Source organism: Pteropus medius, unplaced genomic scaffold (genome assembly GCF_902729225.1).
Source record: "Pteropus medius unplaced genomic scaffold, Ma_sr-lr_union100, whole genome shotgun sequence".
Taxonomy (NCBI): domain Eukaryota; kingdom Metazoa; phylum Chordata; class Mammalia; order Chiroptera; family Pteropodidae; genus Pteropus; species Pteropus medius.
Window position 1 is genome coordinate 1,585,729 of NW_024349224.1, and position 20,451 is coordinate 1,606,179.

General features: G+C 58.3%; 1 protein-coding gene and 1 non-coding gene across 7 annotated transcripts in view; one reads left to right on the forward strand and one right to left on the reverse strand.

Moving 5' to 3' along the window:
• The window catches only part of MYLK3 (myosin light chain kinase 3), a 44,657-nt gene that overhangs the window by 18,132 nt on the left and 6,074 nt on the right, over positions 1 to 20,451 (reverse strand). For 4 of the 6 annotated variants that reach the window (XR_005656832.1, XM_039880779.1, XM_039880782.1 and 1 more), the window contains 6 exons: positions 7,698 to 7,773; positions 6,521 to 6,923; positions 3,271 to 3,728; positions 1,272 to 1,377; positions 818 to 911; positions 314 to 423 (listed from right to left, as the gene is read on the reverse strand). Coding sequence is in view for 5 of the 6 variants with exons in the window: in XM_039880779.1 (XP_039736713.1) it covers positions 314 to 423; positions 818 to 911; positions 1,272 to 1,377; positions 3,271 to 3,728; positions 6,521 to 6,923; positions 7,698 to 7,773 (1,247 nt within the window). In the remaining variant the exon portion in view is untranslated. Of the gene's footprint in view, positions 1 to 313; positions 424 to 817; positions 912 to 1,271; positions 1,378 to 3,270; positions 3,729 to 6,520; positions 6,924 to 7,697; positions 7,774 to 12,548; positions 15,894 to 20,451 lie in introns of those variants that run through there. The other 2 variants (XM_039880783.1, XM_039880781.1) reach the window with 2 other exon arrangements.
• LOC120617428 (5S ribosomal RNA) lies at positions 18,996 to 19,114 on the forward strand. Its single transcript, XR_005656909.1, has one exon. It is a non-coding gene; the product is annotated as a 5S ribosomal RNA (ribosomal RNA).

Genomic DNA, 20,451 nt, shown 5'->3' on the forward strand with positions numbered 1-20,451 from the left:
GCAAAATCAACCCATTTCCAGCTGGACAGATCTTTTACATCTGCGAGAAAAGCCAGATAGCTGGGTTTTAATGTGAAATTTCCCAATTTCCAGCTACCAACAGCCAAACGAAAATTACTAAAAATTGTTTAGGCCAAACTGACATACATCTGCGGGTCAAATTAGGCTCACCGGCCGCCAGTGTGTGTGACAAATGGCTTTGTCCTCCGTGCCCCATGCTGGAGGTCGAGCGGAGGGGTGGTGACATTCCCTGGATGTCCCAGCGAGGGGAAGGGAGGGAAGGGAAGCCGCCACCCGCCTCCCAGACACTCACTACTCCAGGACCAGGGTGAAGCTGCTCCTGCCCTCGAAGGCGTCGTACAGCTGGATCAGGTTCGTGTGGCTCAGCTGGTTCATGATGTTGATCTCGTTCATCACGTCCTCCTTCCAGGGCCAGAGCGGAGACAAGTTTCCAAGGAACGGGTCAGGAAGAAGCGCCAGCCGTGCCTCCCAAGACACACACACGTGTGTGTGTGCACGTGCCCGCCTCACGCCCATTCCCAGCTCACGCCGGGTCTCCTCAACCCACCACCCAGACCAGAGGGGACCCACCCACTTCACAGGAGGGAAGCCGGAGGCCCAAGAGGGACTATGGCCCAGGGTGCGAGTGACCTGCTTACTAGGGTGTGGGAGTCTGGAAGAGAGGCGGGAAAAGTGGCCAGGTCTCCTGCCCAGCCTGGGGGTGCTGGGGCAGGATGGGGCCCCGGGGGGCCGAGAAAGACATGCAGGAGTCCTGAGCTCAGCCAGGGGCTTCGGGGGCCCGGGGAAGACGCCTCACCCGGTCCTTGGTGCTCTTCACTTTGACGACCTTGGCTGCCAGCGAGAGGCCTGTGGCCTTCTCCGTGCACCTGTGGACCTGACCAAACCGGCCCCTGCAGACACGACGACACAGCAGGCTGAGAGCCCACGAGGCTCGCCCCGATGTGGCTGGCCAGCCTGTCCCCTGGGCTTTCTGGTCCCAGCCCTCCTCCTTACGCACCAGAGTCCCTACGCCTTCACCCTACTCCACGCAGGCCACTTAACACCTAGAGGAAACCCGCTTCACCCCACGCCGTGTGGGCTATCCCGCACCCCAGTGGACATCCCACACCGCATGCTACCTGGCGCACTTCACCCCGGAGGACATCCTCACCCCGCTATGTCGGCCCCTGCCACCTCCAGTACATGGTCTCACCTCCATGCCATGTGGGCCCTCCTCTCCCGCCCCTCACCGGAGCAGAAAGCCCACCTACCCTCCCAAGACTTCGTGCTGGCACATGGTGTAGCCCGCTGAGGCCGATGTCTCCTTGACACTCACCACCCGGTGCTCAAAAGGGGCTGGGGGCGCCGGGCTGTCATCTGTTCAGGAGACAGAGTCCCTGAGCCTCCGATGTGCACCCTCCGCCTCAGCCACCCACCCCAGACCCTCTTGGTTCAAGTGACAAGCCCTTTGCCCTTCTCAAAGATCATCTCGTTTGAGTCGCCCATAGCAGAGGAGAAAGCTGAGTCCCAGAGAGGTGAAGTGACTGGGTCACCTCAGGTCCAACGTCACACAGTGAGTCAGTGACAAACGGGATCCTGAGCTGGGTCTCCTGGAACCTACGACAGGGCTCACTGCAAGACGGAGAGGTCACATCCAGTTTGTTCGCTGAAGTCAAGAAGGGGCCGGTGGCAATGGCGGGGGTGGGGAGGGCGGTCAGCGCGGCCGCGGGAAGTGGAAGGCACATGGGACAGGGTGACGGAGCAGGGCGTGAGGACAGCCTATTTCAAGGGTACAGGCCGGGCTGCGGAGCCAGCAGGGGTGGCGTGCCAGGGAGGCAGCTGGAGAAACAAACACCCACCCGCCTCTCCTCTCGCCCTTGGGTGTCCGGACAGGGCACGGAGCCTGCGATGCAGCCCCTGGCGGGGGTGGGCAGCGACCGGAATGGAGGGGAAACGGAGGACACCAGCACTTGAAGAGATAAAAATGGTTTGGGTTTTGTTTTGTTTTTTTAATAAAAACAAAAAACAAACCTCGTCCTACAGAGATGATGGGAACCCGGAAATGTTACATGAAATGGAGCAGAGAGATAAAACAGAATCCAGACCACGCACCAAACATGACGACATGAGCCGGCGTGTGCAGTTGGGCCAGGGGACGCCCTGCGGGAAGTCCGTGGCTCGGGCTGACGCTTGTTTGGAACCTGGCACAGGAGCACTCGGCATTTCAGGGGCAACTCCAACACCCCGAGACCGAGAAAACACCAGTTTTCTCTGTCAATACGAGCAGCTTTCTGCTCCCCGAAGACGAAGCCTGAGTTTGAGAGCACGTGGCTCAGTCGCTTTTGCCCCTGCAAAGTCAAGCCCTGGACTCCGGGGGTAATGCTTGTGGGATTTGGTCGATTTTTCTTTTTTTCTGGGTTCCCAGCAGGTTGAGAGAACCTGGGTTCAGGCATGTGTAGCATATTCCAAATCTGCAACATTCCAGGCTAAATGCTGTTTCTGCTCTGAGTGGTGGTGAGGCCGTGACGAGCACGTGGCGGGTCAGGCCCCGGCCCCCTCAGCACTGACGCTGCGGCCTGAGCGCGTTTCTCAGCCTCTCCCGTGTGTCCACTTATCCCCCTGCGCGCAGACGCACACACACACGCACACATGCACGCACACCCAGGTGGCAGGGGCCGGCACTGACACGTACAGCCCAGCACACTGAGTCCTCAGACGGCGCTGGCTTTGTCACTGTCCCGGGCTCAGAAAAGCCTCCCAAGTCACGGCTGCTCTCAGCTGTGTTACAGGAATTAAGGGAGGCCCACGCCAACATTTGGGCCAAGCCACACGAGGGGAGCAGCAGCAGCTAGGACGTCAACGTGACGGGCGACCGCGGATCCCGGGGCGGCAGGGGCACCAGGGCTTGGGGCACAAGGACACCGGACACCTCCCTCACCACGGGGACAGGAAGCAGGGCAGCACCTGACCACCCCTTCCCCACCCCGGATGAGAGCTGGCTCACTGGGTGCGAGAAGCTGGCGGTGGCCTTCGCGCACCTGCTTTTCACGAGCCCTCCCTGTCCCATGCAGGATGATGGCAGCGGTGGCGACTCAGGCGCTTTGAGAGATGCCCCAGGGGAGCCCGCGGTCCCCTCTGCTCGGCAGCTGCATCTCCAGCCCGTCTTGCACCCCCTGATCTGCATCATCTCTCCCTGGAAGCTGCAGGGAGGCCCCCCGGAGCAGACCCTCCAAACCCGCTCGCTGTGGGCACAGGGCAGCGGCCACTTACCCAGAACCACGCTGCCAGCCTGGGCGCCCAGGGACGCCCTCCTCCCCGCCTCGGCTCCGCCCAGGCCTTCGGTGGGGCAGTCCTCGCCGGCCTCAGGGCCCCCTGCTCCTGGGCCTTTGTCCGGGTGCGGGCCCAGGGCCCCAGCGTCGTCTCCCGTGTCCGTCCTGGCCTCGCTTGGTCCCGTGGCGGGATCGGCCGCAGGACCGTGTTTCTCCTTGGCCTTTGCGCCCGCATCGCCGCTCTGCTCACTCAGTGGGGAGGTCTCGCCGGCTCCTTTTGGGATCTGTTTTCCCGACTCCTTCCCAGGGGTCTGGGGGCAGCACTTAGGCCCAGGCAGGTCTTGCTCATCTGGCTGGGCAGCTGCTGGAGCCTCTGCAGGGGGCGTGGGCGTGAGGCTATCCTCTTGTGTCACAAGCAGCTCCCCAGGTGCACCTGTCTCCTGCACGCGGATGGAGATCCTGGGGCAGAGAGAAATATGACCCTGAGCTTAGAAGCAAAGTCTCTGGAGTCAGAACGGACTGGGTTCTACCACCTGCTACTGCCACTCGGCCCGTGGCCTCTGGGCTTCGCTTTTCTCATCTGCAGAAAGGGTCAGCTTATGGTTGGAACCAGCAGACTCCAACCCCTGCCCCTCTGGCTCCCTGCGCCCCTCTGCCCAGACAGGACAGCAGGAGAGAAGTGGCCTCAGTGACCGGCGGGGCCACCAGCTCTGCGGATTCCCCAGGGGCCTGGAGAACTGCTTCCGCACCAGGAGGCCTGTCCCCCAAGCCTCAGTTTCCCTCTCAGTTAAATGGAGAGGAGAGCGAACCAAGCCCAGCAGCACAGCGGAAACCTCAGGTCAGGCATGTTTTATTAAAATTGGGCATCGCTCATCAGTCTGGACTCTGTTTCTCTCTGGCTGTGGGGGCCCGCCTAGCCCAGTGGCCGCTGTCTGCCCCCCACACATCCCGCTGCGCCCCGGGCTCTGGGACCCAGCTGGGGTCGGGAAGGACCTTGACCCCGGGGACTGTGACCCCCAGGGATTCAGACCCTCCCTCTCAGAGCTGCCCCTGCTCTGACTGGCCCTCACGCCCTGCTGCCCGGGCCTGTGCGTGTGGGGCGGGGGCAGGGGGTGAGTGTCTGGCATGGACTGAGTCCCAGGAGGGAGCCTGGAGCCCTCTGTCCCAGTCTCGGCTCTGCCACCGGGTTCCCTCCTCTGGCAGACAGAGGGAAATACCTCGCATGCGCTGAGGAAGTCACAAAGACAAGGGAGCACGTGGGGCCTGACGTGGTGCAGCCGCTGCGGAAAACAGCACGGCCTCCCGCAGAACTCTAAAGATAGAACCAACACGTGACCCGGCCGCCCCGCTCCCGGGAACAGAGCCAACGGAGCCAAAGGCAGGGTCTCCGAGGGACACGTGCACACCACGTTCACGGCAGCATCATTCACAAAGCCGCAGGGTGGAAGCAGCCTCGTGTCCGCTGACAGGTGACGGTCCCTCCACAGTGGACTGTCAGTCAGCCCCAAAACGGAAGGCGATCCTGGCACCTGCTACGCCACGGACGAACCCCGGGACACTATGCCGAGCGAAACGAGCCAGTCACAAAAAGACACGCGCTGTGTGGTTCCGCTTACACAGAGCTCGTGGACCGAACTCCGAGGCAGAAAGGAGGATGGTGGGGGCCGGGGCCGGGGCGGGTGCGGTTGTTCAATGGGTACAGTGTCAAATCTGTGAGATGAAAAAGTTCTGAAGGTCTGTGTCCCAGCGATGTGAATGTACTTAACGCTGATAAACTATACACTTAAAAACTGGTAAGATGGTAAATTTTATGTTATGTTTTTTACCAAAAAAAAAAAAAAAAAGTGAAGCCTTTCCCCAGCCCCTTCTCTGAGCTGCTGCAGGACCCCTGACGGCGGTCCCTGTCCCTGGGTGTCTGAAGGACCTGGCAGCCTGTTGTCCATTGCCAAGCCTCGGGCAGGAGGCGGCAGACTCCTCCCAACACTCTGCCCCCCGGCACTGAGTGCATTGCTGATGACAGGGAAGGCTGGGATGGGCGGCACCCAAGTCTAGCTCAGGCCTTGTCATGACTAAGGGACACAGGAACTGCAGGAAGCCAGTAGCTCAAAGACCATGCAGGTGGCCGGCTGACAAGGCCAACGCTCTCTGCTATCCCTTTCATCTTCACACGTAGGAGGCCAGGCGATGACCCTCTGGCACCGCCATGCATGCAGCCCCTTGCCACTGTGAGTTTGCATGGCTCTCCCGCCTCCTGCTGGCACGATCAGCCGATACTACTAATCAGGGACAGTGCTCCACACCCCCACATCCAGATCAGGCCTCAGGAGCCCCCAGACAGGCAGCCGCTGCCACCAGAGCTGACGCGTGAGTTACAGCCTCTGTTCCTCAAAGTACACCCATGTCACAAAGGCAGGCACTGGCCTTCCCGTTCCCGAAGCTGCGGCAGGCCCGGTGTGCCTGAAATCCAGCACAGGCTCAAACTGACGTGGAGGCCTCAGCAGCCGAACGCCCAGCCCCTCACTCAGAATCTCCTGGGGGCCACTTACACGTTCGTGGAAATCCCCCCATCCCGATTCCACACTCAGAACCCGGCCAGGATGCGGGATGCCTGCCAGGAACTCTTCCCTCTGGCTGGTTAGGTCTCCTGGGGGGGGGGTCCCACTTCCTTCCAAATGATCTAGGCTTCTCTGCCAGTCGCCACAGCACGCAGACACCAGGTCCCCTGCCCACCAGGTCCCCTCCCGGAGCCAGGCCTCAGAGGGAGGGCTCAGTCCCAGGTCAGAGCAGCCCAGGGCAGGCGCGAGAGGGCCCCAGCCCGGGAGAAAAGCCGGAGGAGCCCTGGGCACCACCCAGGATGCACCGCCCCTGGGGCTGGAGGAGCTCAGGAACCAGCAGGTTCTAGCTCCTCATTCTCCAGCACCCCATCAGCTGAGGGCTGGTCCTGAGACCGCGTCCTGAGGGTCAAGTCACCCCCCAGAACCAGACAGACCAGTGCCTGGGCCTCACTCCAGGCTGAATAAGCCAGAATCTCCGGGCGTCCGTATTTAAGACATCCGCCCAGGTGATTCTCACGGGCGCCACGTGAGAACCAGCACTCTATGTTCCCGGAAGCAGGGTCTAGGCCTTCTGTGGTCCCCTCATGAGGACGGCCCTGTGCTGTGCACACAGGGCCACACGACTGTGCGGCTGGGCCATCAGCCACGCCGCAGCTGGGGGCTCGCTCACCGCCCCCTGGCCCAGCTTGCACCTACCTCGAATGCACCTCGCTGGCACCCTGAGCTGCCTTGGCCTGGGCTAGCGGCCCTGGTGTCAGCTCCGTGGCCTCCTCTGAGGGCCGAGGGTCAGGCCCGCCGGATGGTGCGCCTTGTCCCTCACCCGGTGCAGCCTCCTGGCTGGGGGGGACCTCACAGACCCCGCTGGGTGCCGCCGGCAGTTCCAGGCCAGTCTCGGGGTTCTCGCCAGATGCCCCAGCAGCTTCAGCTTCTGCCTCTCTGGGTGGCAGCAGGTGGCCAGGGGATACCTGGTCTGGGCCAGGAACTCCATCCTCCTGGCCTGGCAAGGCCTCCGTCTGGCTGAGGGTGTCAGATCCCATCCCCGAAGCATGGGTGGGGGACAGCCTCTCCACTGTTCCCTCCGGGTCGGCCTTCTGGCTCTCTGCGGGAAAACAGGCGAGATGAACACGCACCGCCACGTGGAGGGGTCTATCCCAAAGACACGACAAAGGACAGGCACAGAGCCATTCGACGTGGCACGTCTGCAACAGGCAGAGTTAAAACAGCCACCCTAGCTGTTACCAGTAGGGGGCTGGTTTTCACGGCACAGCTACCTGGCCGGCTCTGTGCAAGAGGACAGAAACCTCCACGGCAGCTGCGGGGTGACCTCGAGGTACACCGGAAGTGAGAAGACGCAGGAGGGGGAAGGGTGTGCGCTGAGCTGTTCAAGCTAGGGCGCGTGCACGTGTGCAACCACTTACAACGTGGTCTGAAGACACTGGACCCCGAAAGACAAGGTAAAAACTTGGTACGATGGTTTCATACGGCGGGAGGGAACAGGACACAGGAACAAGGGTGGATGCTCGACAATATATCTCATTGTGGCTTTGGAATTATGTAGATACTATGCAAGCTTATAAAAAAAATTAAACTTTTTTCAAAAAGGTATCCTTAAAAATGTCAACAAAGTGAAAAAACATCTAAGTATCGAGTTGGTGGCGCAGGCTACACAGAGGGGAACTATTCCAAGTGACTTTAAAGCAGCAGCTGACGGTCATCTCTGGTGGGATGGACACACATAAAGGACAAAAAGAACTGGGGTCAGGGGGGGCTTCAGCAGATTTTCAGTGATCACTCTGCTGGTGGTGCTGGTGGCGTTTTCGTTCTGAGCCCAGTAGGGGTGTGACGTCGGATGACGCGAACGGGGCGCACTCACCTGCCCCGGGCCCCCCGGCTCTGCTGCTCAGCGCACACTTGGGTCTCGCTCCCTCGTCGTCCACGCGCTCTCTGTTCTGAAAGAAGCACCACAGAAACTGTCATCGCCGCCGCCAACAGCACCGTCCAGCCACGCGCACGTGCCGTGTGCCTACCATGTGCTGGACACCGAAGGACTCGGGTCATGTCACGAAGTCACAGTTACACCAGAGGGTGGCTACTGCTGTTGTCACTTCAGAACTAAGGACACCGAGGCTTTCCCGGGGTTGCCTTTCTAAAGTGTCACTGCGTTGCTGGTGAGGGCGGACCCGGCACATGACGGGGGCCTAAGCGGGCTGGGGGTCAAAGTACTCAGACCAGGGATGGAAAACGGTGTGAACCTTAAAATGTCAACTCAGGTCGTCCTCAGGTCGACCACTAGACCGTAGGTTTGCTTTGGAAGCTAAGTCCAAGGGGTCTGGGCTTGCAGGAGAGGCACGGCGATCAGTTAACAAGGTGGGTGGGGGCCGGGTCGGGGCACCTGCCCTCGCCGGTCCCAGTGGCGCAGTGTGGCCGGGAGCACAGCCTCCGGGGCTCCCCAGCCACACTTGCGTGCTTTGACCCCCACCCTCGCCACTCGGCCAAGACCCTTACTTCTGTGCTTCTCACTTTCCTCGTCTGCAGGAGGGGGACCATGAGGTCATCCACCCGCAGAGGCCCCGGGCAGGCTCAGGGGTTCGTATGAGCAGCTCCTGGGAGGGCCGGCTCGTGGCGAGTGCTCCAGAGCTCCACGCCTTCGTCCCCTGAGCCAGACGGTGGTCTGTCCAGTGGGCCATCATGTAAGGGCACCTGGAGCCAGATCTCGGCCTAGCGGGCACGTGCCTCTGCTCCCGCAGCAGGCCCCAGAACACTCAGTACTTCCAAGTCTTTCTAGATGGCCTGACCCCTTGCTAGGTCCCCCAGGGCTTCCGGGGGTTCCGAGTCTTTGGTGAAGAATCTCCTAAAACTCCTCCTGGCACCTGTCCTAGCTGAGCCCCTGGTCCCAGGGCCCTCCCCGCAGGCCTTTTCCCTATGAGGCCCCTGGAAGCCCAGAGGCCAAAAAGAGCCCGAGATGCATCTTGCCTGGCTAGCACGGCATTTAAAACGTTTTCACATCAATGGTTTAATTCTGGATTTTTACGTTGAAATTCTAAGTTCCCTTTCGGGGTGGCAGAATTGTTCTATATTTTGATTATGATGGTAGTCATTGGGGTATATACATCTGTAGAACTGTATACTTAAAATGTGCATATTTTGTGGAGGGGGCGCAGCTTATTTTATGTTCCTTAATAAAACTGATCAGATAAAATTGTAATTTTCCAGCTTCCCTTGAAAAAAATATCTGAAAGTCTGACAATTCTAGGTCCACACGCGGCAGGAGGGGCCCCCTGTTAGTGGGGCGTCACAGCCTCGGCTCTCATCAATGTCTCCCTGCCACTAAGGACAAGGCCTGGTTCCACTGCAGTTCCTACGCTGGGCCCCTTCTCTCAATTCTGTTACCTGCTTGTGTCTTTGAGTTTGTAGGACACCGAGCTCTGCCCTCGTAATGTGACAACACGACACGTAAGAACACACAGTCCAGTGCATGGCATGTACCAGGCACTTAATAAATACTAGGTGCTGCCATCGTGATGGTCACTGGCATCATCAAGGTGACCCAGGCCCCCACTCAGCCAAGACCTCCCCCTTGGCCTCTTTCTGCAGACTCTGTCCTGCCACCCCCGTAGCTGGGGGAACAGGCCACCTCCTGCCCCCCACCACCGGTAGGGAGGGAGCCGAACACACTGTCCTTTGGCAGACCTTGTTGGGCTCACACTGTCCTCTCCTCTGCCTTCGGGGGCAGGTGCACATGCACCAGACACACACACAGATAGGTTTTGTCGTCAGGGACAACTTTGTGATCCCTGCCTTGCGTGGTGCATCCAGAGAAAGGAGAAGCCACCCCAAACGCCATTCGAGAGGCCTGACGTCTCCCGAGCAGCTTGACCATGATCTGGGCCCGCCCCTGGCTGGGCCTGAACCTGTCCTTCCTGAGCACGCCTGGCTTCCAATAACACTCTAATTCGTTTTTACAACCAAATGAAGTGTCACTGTGCGTTTCGGGCCTAACGGGTGCCCTCACGAAGTCCTGGCACAATTTTAAAATGTAACGCTAAGATTTAATTCAATTCCACAAATGGATGCCATGCCCCTACTCTCTCAGGACACACAGAAGGTGTCCAGAAAGTGTCCATACAGAATACAGCTTTCGGCACCGACAGAGACAGATTGCCAGGGCTGTGTCTCCGTCCCCCACCCATCCTCGGACCCGTCCTGTGAGGCCAGCCCGGGCCGCAGTGCACAGAGGGAAATCGAGGCCTCCTGCCTGGGCCTGGCAGCCTGACCGGGAGCTGGGACCCAAATCTATAGACAGTCACCGAAATGTGTGTTCAACACAAAGACCAGAAGTCAGATCAGTCACGTGCCAGTGGAGAACTGGCGAGAAATGTGAGAACTCGGAACAGAGAAAGTTCTACAACTTCCCCCATCCAGATATGCCTGACTATCCGTGACATGTATGACGGCTAATTTCACTAAGGTAGGAAGAGACCTCACAAATTAATACAAAAAAGGCAAAAAACTGACATAGAAAAGAGGGGAAAGGACACAAGCAGACACTTCACAGAAAAACGCCGAAGGTTTTACATCTGTGAAAGAGACTCAAACATCTAGTAAAAGGAGAACAAATTCAAACTACGATGAGATATGTAATTCTATCTGTTTCGGGTAATGTTTAAAATTTTCCATAAGAAAGTTTGAAATTTTTTATGAATTAAGGGAAAAGAGTTAGCTTTAAGAAGCATATAACCAACTGCCTTATTTGGAGCTTGACTCAAACTATAAAGGAAAAAAAAAGAGAAGATGCTTCAGGAAAATTTGAACGTTGACTTTGGTAATACAAAGTTTCTGTTTACTTTATAGGTACGATAATAGCTAAGAGAGCCTTTCTCTTTTAGATGTAACTGCTGAAATGTCTATGGAACAAATGATCCAATATCTCGGATTTGTTTCAAAAGAATCTGGAGACAGGGAAATGGATGGGGAAACCTGGCCTCCAGTTATGGGGCTCACAGGGTTTATTATGCTAATCTCTATTTTTACAAACGCTTGAAAACTTTTATACTAAGATGTTAAGACACACACATGCACCCGCGCATGCATGCACAATAAGATTTCAGTTTTCATGCACCAAACAGGCAAAGAATCCAAAAGTTGGATAATCTGCTTTGTTAGCAAAAGCGGAGGCAACTAGCCTGTCCATGCTATGGACAGGACGCCAAATTACAGTAACTTCTCTGAAGGTCGGTTTGGCTTTTTCTATTACACAATTTACCCTTTGGCTTGACGTCGCCGCTGCTATGAGGGTATTCTACAGGTAAAACCACACTTCTATGAATATTCACTGCATCGTTTACTAACAGCTAAAAATGAGAAACAATATAAACCAACAGTGATGTGGGACTGGTTAAGAAATTAAGACACCGCCCCAAGCAATCTGCAACGTTACAAAGAAGAACGAGATGCTTTCTAGGTGTAAATGTGAAATAATGTCCAGAATATATTAAGTTGAAAAAAAAATCGAGTCCAGAATGTGAATGATAATTGAGTTAAAATAAAACGAAGAGGGTGGTGTGCGCCCCGGAGTGCTCCAGATAAACAGACTATTTCTGGAAGGCTTCACAGGAAACCGGCACCTCCGAGCGCAGGAGGAAGGCTGCTCTTAGGGGCTGGCGGATGGAGGGGGAGACCGTGCCCTCTCTCCACAGGGATGTTCGTCACCACACGCAGATACGAGGTGAATTCCCTTTTTAAAGGCTGAGGGGGGATTATCGGGGGCGAGACCCTTAGGTCCCATCTCTCTCGTAGGCCAGACTCACAGGGAGCCGGGGCGGAGGGACGAGCTCCGCTCCAGAAGCTGCAGGGCAGGGAGGGGAAGAGGTCAGCTGGGTGAGCTGGCCAGGCTGCGGTGGGGAGGGGAAGCGGGCTTGGCGGCCTGCACAGCCAAGGACAAGCTCCTGAGGACCCCAGCTTTTCTCCTGCAGAGGCTGGTGGGTAACAGGGATCCACCTAGTCAGTGACCTCAGGCCATCTGAGTGTTGCTAAGTGGCTGACCCTTAGCTGTCCCCAAACAGAGTGTTGCCTCTACACACCTCACACACACGCACACAAACACCCCCACCCCAGCCAAACTTCCATTAGCCAGCGGGTTTGATTATGCAACCTTTGGGAACAGCAGCTCCCAGAAATGTCACACCCCACCCCCAGGCTCCGGCTGCGGCCTGGCCTGTGTCCCCCATGGGTCACTGTCAACACTAGTCTCCACGGGCAGCTGCACACTCCACCCACTCTGGGACAGCGCACAAGGCTGGGGACAGGAAGAGGGGGGCCGGGTTTCTGAATGCGGGCTCTGTCAGGATAAACCGGTCCCCACCTGTGTCCCACCCGACATGTGAAGGGACAGAGGGGAGTAAAGGGAAGTCGCTGGATGTCCTGGAAGCTCCACGGTCTTCTTCTCCCTCAGGGCCTGTTTGTCCTCCACTTCCAGGTGCCCTGGAGCTGCCCAAGGCCACACGGTCCCCAAGACACCGCCTCCTCTCCCTGAAAGACAGTGCCCTGTCTGGAAAGCCACCTGTGACCTTTAAGGCTCTGTCTCCTTTTCCCCATCAACGGGTCAAGGAACAAGAGGGGACGACAGCCCCGAACTCTTCTGAGACACGCCGCCTGGCCTCCCCACCTGGGACCCTGGGCCGCCCGTCCAGCCAGACGGGCACCGGGCAGGGAGGCGAGAACCAACCTCCGCGGGGCCCTCGGCGTCGGCCAGGCCTCCTGTCCTCCAAGGGCTCCCTTGCATGATGAAGTCCACCACCTTCGAGTTCTGGAACACAGCCCCCACCAAAGCTATGGCCTTGTCCACAGCCACCACCATCCTGAGGAGGGCTTCAAGCCTCGCACCGTGCTGGGCAGCATCCTGCCGCACAGCCGTCACCAGCTCCAGGACCTCCGGCCACCCGGCCTGCGTATCGCCTGGAGGAGGGTGGTCTGCCCCAGCCGGGCCGGGGCCCCGGGAGGCCTCCAGCCGGTGCAGACCCTGCTCCAGGTCGCCCATGCCTCGGTACACACACTGCAGCTTCTCCGTGACGTCTTCTTGGAAATGCAAGAGTTTGTCAACCTTCTCGTTCAGCACGTTAAGCTTCTTGTCCATGGTGGTGAGGCAGGCCTTGCCCGACACCGACAGTCCCCGGGCCCCCACACCGTCCTTGGCGGCTCCTGACATCCTGGTGCGGGCTTGACAAGGGCGAGGGGTCAGAAGAGCCGCCGAGGCCCGGTTCTCACTTGGGCTGTGGCGTCTGCAAGTTCATTGCTCCTGGTGGTTCACAGCCTCGCCCCCAGTGCCACCCGCAGGGACGGCCGGGTCGCTCAGGGAGCCCAGGGGACCAGGCAGGCCCTCTTTGAGCCTCTGCCTTTGCTTATCTCCCACCCTGCCGTGCGCCATGAGTGACAGGCTGGGTCTGGCCCAGGCCCTTCTCCTTGGGGCCCCTCTGACATCACAGCAGCATTGGCCATTCCTCTCTGAGAGGGTGCTGATAGGCAAATATTTTAAGAATTCACCCAGGGCAGGCGGGAGTTGGCGCAGCTGAAATTAAAGGGTAGAAGAAAGGAGACTTTTACGGGAAGTGCCCGAAGGCCGGACCCCACAAAGGGCCTGGGGAGTCCCTGGGCAGGGAGAGACCTTGGGAGGCACAAGGCACCGAGGAGCAGCTGGTGTCCCACCTGCCACTCACACGGCCAATTCACAAGAGAAGGGAAGACCAGTCACAAACGTGAGGCCAGGCTGACCTCTGCCAGCACGAAAAACGTGATGCTTCTGCAAATTAAAAACAAATTTGAGGGGCTCCTACTTTGCCGATGCCCCAACAAGTGTGTAGGCTGCCGTAGGGAGAGTCTGCAGGGCCCTCCCCACTCCAGGTCCTCAGTCACTCGTCACTTGCATCTAAAAATAGGAGTGAGGAACAATGGCCTAGGCTACTCGCCAAGTGCCATCCCGCAGGTCATGTTCCTCACTAAACCCTCTGGGGCGCATTTGCCAGTGGCCCCCGGCCCCACTGGTGACCGCGAAGGTACTGGGCTCCCAACCTCTGAACCGAAACAGACACAGGCCGGCCTGGGGAGCAGGGGGCCCACACTCCCACGCGTTTTCACCTCGAAACCCTTGGTTCGTACAGAACTTCTACAGAGACGACATGAAATAAAGCAGACACGGAGAGATGCTCAAGCAGACGCTGAGGTGGCCGCGAGGGCGTGCCACAGGGTCCTGGGCCGCCGGGGCACTGCTGATGGCCACCGTTCTCTTCCAGGCCCTCCCAGAAAGACAGCGAGGCCAGAGTGGGAATCTGCCCAAGGCTGCCAGGCACACGGCCTCCCGAGGAGAGTCCAGCTGCAGTCGATGCTGGCATCAGGGAGGGGGACATCGTGTCCCTCTGAACGGGAGCAATTATGAGAATAAACTCTGATCTGACAATCGGACATCCCAAAGCACCTTCAGATGCTTTTGCTATTCTAAGCTCCAGGCGACCCCTAAGCGCAGCGTGCCTGCTACGCAATGCAGCTGGACCACAGCCCCTCGCTGCCCACCCGTCTGTGGGACAGTTGCCCGGGGCAGCCCACGCAGAAATCCAGACCCACTTCCGGGGCGCACAGTCCTAGGTGTCATTGGTAGAATGGCCCAGAGCCTGCTCACGAGAGGGTTGCTACATTCGCTGTCAGATGTTGTCACTCACTGTGATTTAAAACAAACACACAAACTCTGCTTGAAAAAGCGACTTGGAGAACGCTGTGCTCCAGCCCCTCGGGGGTTCACGGGCACCGCGGCTGGACCTCGCCCGCCACCGGCATCTGTTCCCCCCACACCTCCGTGTAACACTTCCCTGTGGAACAGGGTTCCCTGGATCAAACTTTGGGAAGCAGCTGCCCAGAGAAACCCCAGACAGTCTAATACTCAACCCAGTGTCTGTCCTACAGACGTTGTAAAGTCCCCGCCAGACTAAAGAGACAGACCCAGTCCCTAGGAAAGAGTTACCAGTGTGCAGCACAGGCCGCTCCATTACGATGGCTGCTATGCAGATCTCGGGGTGACCTGCACCTAGGCAAGCCCTGGGTTCACGAAGCCTGGTAAGGAATCAAGAAAGTCCACATGCACCCAAAGGAAACAAATGAATGTCCCAGACACGTGACCACTACCAAAAGCTAATCATTTAAAGTACAAAAGGGTTTGCACCGGGTCTCCCTGATGTAACGAGTGATTGCAAGGCAGCTGGTTTACTGGACACGTGACTGCTGTGTCATCCACTGTTCTGAAACCACCTTCAAGTTCCCTGAGGCCAGAACAGTGCCCCTCGGGCTTGTCTCGATCCTCCGGGACACCAGCATGCCCAGTGCACATGGGGGGATCTTCAGCACAGGTGTGTGACGGAATGAAGGAAGGAGGCTCCGGCAGAGGCAGGAGGCTGGACGGCCATCGGGAGCCCTGCGGAACGGGCGGCGGCTGGGTCCTCCCAGAACGGTCAGATGGGAACAGGGCAGGAAACCGTGACCATGCCCAGAAGCAAGCTGGGGCCCCCTGGGAGAAAGCGCAGAATGTGCCAACAAGAAGCCTCAATCGAGGCGTCTCTGTTGGCAAGGGGTGACCAGGAGGACCTGCTTTAATCCCTTTCACCCACAGGAGAAATGAGTTCAGGAGCTGAGGGCTGATGTGGCTTCTTCCCAACTGTCCCCTATGCGCCAGGCACAGCGAGAGTCACAGGCAAAGGGGAGATTATAAAAGCTTCCCAAAATTTAAAAGAAAAAAAATCACGCACCAAAGGACTGAAACCAGAATGACATCAGACTCCTCATGCTAAAAGAAATGGATGTCGGAAGACAGGCTGGCTGAAAAATTTAGAAAGAATGTTGAAGACATCGCACCGTCGCCAGAGGACGGGATGAAGAGCCTCAAGACTTGCGAAGGTGTAAAAACTGTACGCACCCTTCCGAAGGAAGCTGTTTTAAGGAACGCTCCGGCAAAATGAGGGACGAAACAAAAAACTTAGCTCCAGGTTCGACTCAGGCCCAAATCTGAAACAGGAGGATGAAGAGTCCCCAAAAGCGAGGACACTGGGGGGGGGCACAGCATACAATATCATGTAATTAAGATGTAATAAAACGTTAGGAGCAAGCGGCCTGGCGTCGGACTGTCTGGACTTAATTTCTGCCTGTGCCAGTTACTGGAGGCAGAGCCGTGGCCGGTGTACTCAGCCTCTCCGAGCCTGCACTCCCTGGGCTGTCACAGGAGAGTAACAACATGACACTTCCTGGGGTTGTCGGGAGGGTGGCTGAGGTTTATAAGGCACCAAGAAGAGTGCCTAGCACACAGCGCATGCTCAGATGTAGCCACCAGTATGATGCTGGTGCACAGGGCAGAAGGGAAACGAAAGAAATTAGAGACGCCAAGAAAGTCACAGTTTTTCCACGAAAGAATGAGACCGAAGCACGTAACTGATGTCCGTGAATAGCGTTCACATGACGGTGGTCACACTATGATGCCACGACGCGGACCCGCTTCACGAAGTTATGACCGGATGGCGGAGGGTAAGTGGGGGTGGTGAGGGCGCTAAACCTTCATTTCTCTTAACAGGAAGTCCACGGACAACATTCAAACTGATGAGGAAACTGGAGGCAAACACCAAGAGAAAGAGCTAAGAGGCTCCGGCGTGACTGCCTGCGGGGAACGGGAGCAGGGTCTGCAGAGGTCAAGGGCACAGCGGGCGCCAACACAGACCAGGCCTTGAAGGCTCTCGTTCCAACAAAATCGAATTTGGTGACAATCTTCTGAGCGGTGGAGGCCAGGTGTGTTGGAGACAGGAACTTATCTACCTCCGCGAAGCGCGTGTGGGCCAGCACACACCTGGCACGTCCCCAACCTCTGAACCCAGCTCCCCTCCCGTGCGAAGGGCTCGCAGGCCTGGGTCTCCTCATGAGTGCGCTGTTCCCTGCAGCGCCTGGCACGTGGTGAGTACAAGCCAGCAGGGGTTAGCACTCGCCGGCCCGCCCAGACGGCCGGCCAGCAGGATGGCATGCGCCCGGCCCCTTCAGTGTGGCTGGGGCAGGGGGCAGCAGGGGCATCTCCCCAGTCCTCAGCCAGGGCCAGGCACCTGGCCCTGCCCGGCCGCCCCCCTGCAGGCCCCGCAAGCATGTTTGCGCTCAGAAGGTGCAAACATGTCCTCCCTGATGCTGAGCTTCCTCAGGAAAGGAAACCAGAGATGACACAGAAGCCCAGGACGCCTCGTGGGGTTCCCAACCAGTCCCTCTGGGCCTGGGCCCACAGCACCCCCACGTTCGCGGGAAGGCTGACCATCCCCGGGCTGGACCCGCCACCCACAGCTCCCACTAACTGAGCTCCTGGTCCAAGAGGGCCCAGGCCCAGGAGACAATTGTCACCGAGGCTCCCTCAGTCCCACGATCCTCACAGTGTTGCTCGAGCTCCGACTTCAAAGGCGACCGCCAGGAGCTGTCCTTACCGCAACTCTCCGGGCGCAGCCCGACGCCCGCTGCTGGCCTGTGGCGCCCGGGCCGCGCGGCGCCGGAGGGGGGCACGGAGTCCTCATCCTGCGGCCGCGCCAGCCCGTGCTCGCCCCGCCTGGAGACGCCCGAGCGCCCGGGGCGCTGCGGCGGAGGGGGCTGGCCGGCCAGGGTGATTTCTCCAGGGCTCAGGCGGCGTGATAAGCCCGGCATTTCCGCTTATCTCCGCCCCTGCCCGGGCCCCAGAGGCTCCCAGAGCCTCGCCCGGTTATCTGCTGTGCTGGGCTGTATCTGCTCCCCGGGGGCCCACTTCCTGCATCACTTAGCAGGGCGGCCAGTTGTGAAACAAACACCGTGGGGTCCAGGGAGGCGGGGGTGGGGAGTCCGAGGGCAGAGCTGACCCGAGTTCCAAACGCACTGGCCTGCCGCTGCGAGCCCTTGCCTGAGGCGGCCGCCCCACCAGTGCCCCAGTGGCTCAGTGGTTCTGTCCTCCCTGGGGCCGGCAGCCCGGTGATCTCCCGGCTGGGACAGGGCTGGCTAGTGCCTCTTCAAGCCAAACTAGTCAGGGAGCCATGAAGACATTCAGCACCCCAAAGACGGGGACACGTAGCAGTTAGGGACAGGCGGTGCGGTGACCCACGGCTTCTGCTGAGTGAGATGCCAGCTCCAACTCTGCCCTTGTCCTCAGGGCGGCTCCCTGGCCAGATCTCCCCACGGTGCCCTGAAGAGGCTAAGGCTCCGTACACACCGACACACAAACACACGCACACGCAATCACTCGCCTGGCCGTGGGACTCGGAGAAGGGGCTGCAAGCTGATGTCGGCTCCTCTCTGAGCTGACCGTGGGCAGACCCCATGGCAAGCACTTCATTTGTAATATCTTTAAACCTTGCGACAACTCTACGGGGTAGATCGCTATTGATCATCTTCCCTTTACAGAGGAGCTCAATCCACAAAACGTACGCTGCTCACGTGAGGCCACAGTCACAAAGTGCTGGTCACACAGAACTCCGACCCCAGGCTCAAAACTCACACCGTTCTGCTGCTCTTAGACAGACAGGGACTGCGGAGACCTAGGCGGCATGTTCTGTAGATGGAGAACCTGAAGCCCAGAGAGCGGAAGGGACTTTGTGAAGGTCACGCAGTATGTGCACGGCAAAGGCAGGACCAGATAGCAGCCATGGAACTCTCCGCCCTGCCCTGTGCGTCTGAGACGGGGGCGTGTGTGACAACAGTGAGACTGGCCTCTGCCCCACAGGCTTGGCCCTGACAGCTGTCTGAAATGAGGGTGCGAAAGTCAGGGACCCGCAGATACAATATTGCTCATTACGTCACAGAAAAATGTCTACACGTTGTCTCATCCAGCAATCCACACAACAGCAGCAACAGTCCTGCCTGGACGAACCCAGGAACTGTGCTTGAGAATAAAACCAAAGTCAAGTTGGCCTATCTTGAAGGGGACAGAAATGGGAGCCTGGCCTGGACTTGGGGGAAGTCCCCTGCTGGCTCGCAGGAGCTGGGCGTTTGCTCCCAAGGTCCCGCTGTCATCTGTGGTTGGCGCGCATACCCCTGGTAGAGGAGTTTTAATTTCGTCAATTCCTTTCCCACACACTGAGTCAAACGAGTTCCCTAAGCAAGGTCACACGGAATCAGCCTGAAAATACTAGAGATCGAAAAGCATCCCCGGGTCTGCGGCCACGCCACCCTGAACAAGCTCGATCCCATCTGACCTCGGAAGCTAAGCAGGGTCGGGCCTGGTTAGTACTTGGATGGGAGACCACCTATGAAGACCAGGTGCTGTAGGCATAAAAAATAAGAGATTGTAAACTGACAAGGTCTTTGCAATCTGTGAGGTCAACCAAAACTAGCATCCCCGGGGACCAAACCCAGACCATCAGCTGTTCATTCATTCATTCGTTCAGCACTTACTGAGTAACACTGGGAAATGATAAAAGCACTGATGTTTATGGAGCACTCCGTGTCAGGCGCCGTGCTCCACTTTTATGTAAATTACCCTCTGCCTTCACAGCAACTCTGAAGAAGGGGCTGTTATCCCCACTGCACAGACACGTAAACTGAGGCTTGGAGTGATGAAGCCACTTTCCAAAGTCACTGCGTCTAAGATCCCAGACACAAACGCAAGCAGCTGGCCCCCGCAGTCCGCTTACGGCCAAAAGGACTCTTGACGAAAGCATCCTGCCTAGAGCCCGACTCTGCGTCTGGGGGCTGCACCTGCCAAACGCCAACTCAGACGCGCGATGACATTTCCAAACTAAAACTTGGCCAAGCAGGTTGATGCCAACACCTTGCATTGCCGGCCCTTCTACCAACTCACACAGGTCGTGTCCCCGCCTGCAAAGTGATCTGACATGTGCTTGTATTCACATTCCTCGGGGGGGATGGGTCGCGATGCCCACTTCACTGACGAAGAGACTGGGGCTCGCAGTATCAGTGCAGAGTGGGGCCTTGGACCTGGTTCCAAAGCTCCAGGGCCTGTGCTCACTGTCGTTGGCAGGGTTTCTGGACCCCTCCCCCTCCCCCACCCCACCACCCCACTTCACTTTTTGGGACCCCCGACTCACCTGGCCTGACTGAGGGGACTCAGAGAAGGAGCTGCGGGCTGTGACGTCAGCTCCTCTCCTGAGCCGACTGTGGGCAGACCCTGTGGGAAGCACTTCAGCTGCCAGATCTCATATGAACCCCTTGACTCTTGGGAGCTCAGAACTCATCTGTGCCGTGGGGAGCCCGGAAGTCTGGGGGAGCAAGGTTAAAACCCACTGGAACAGTGGAGAAAGTGGACAGTCGCCAGCTGCTGGGCACAAAGGATGTGGGTGGGATGGGGTAAAGTCGTATGGCACACCGGCCCTTCCGGCCCTCCTATGTCTGATGGATTCCATCCTCACTGCTCCAAGTTCTCTCCTGAATGAACCCCTGCCCTCTGAGGAGAGCCTGGGCCCAGGGCATTTTGGTGTCAAATCTGAACAGGTAGCAAGGTGGGACCTGAGGCCTGCGGGAGAGGGTTTGGCTGAGCTGGGTGGCAAAGAGCCGAGAGCAGGGAAGGAGAGGGGGCCGAAGGGACGTGAGGGGACCTGGGGTTGGGGAGTGGCAGACCTGGGGTAGCACCAAAACGCACGAGTGGGGGA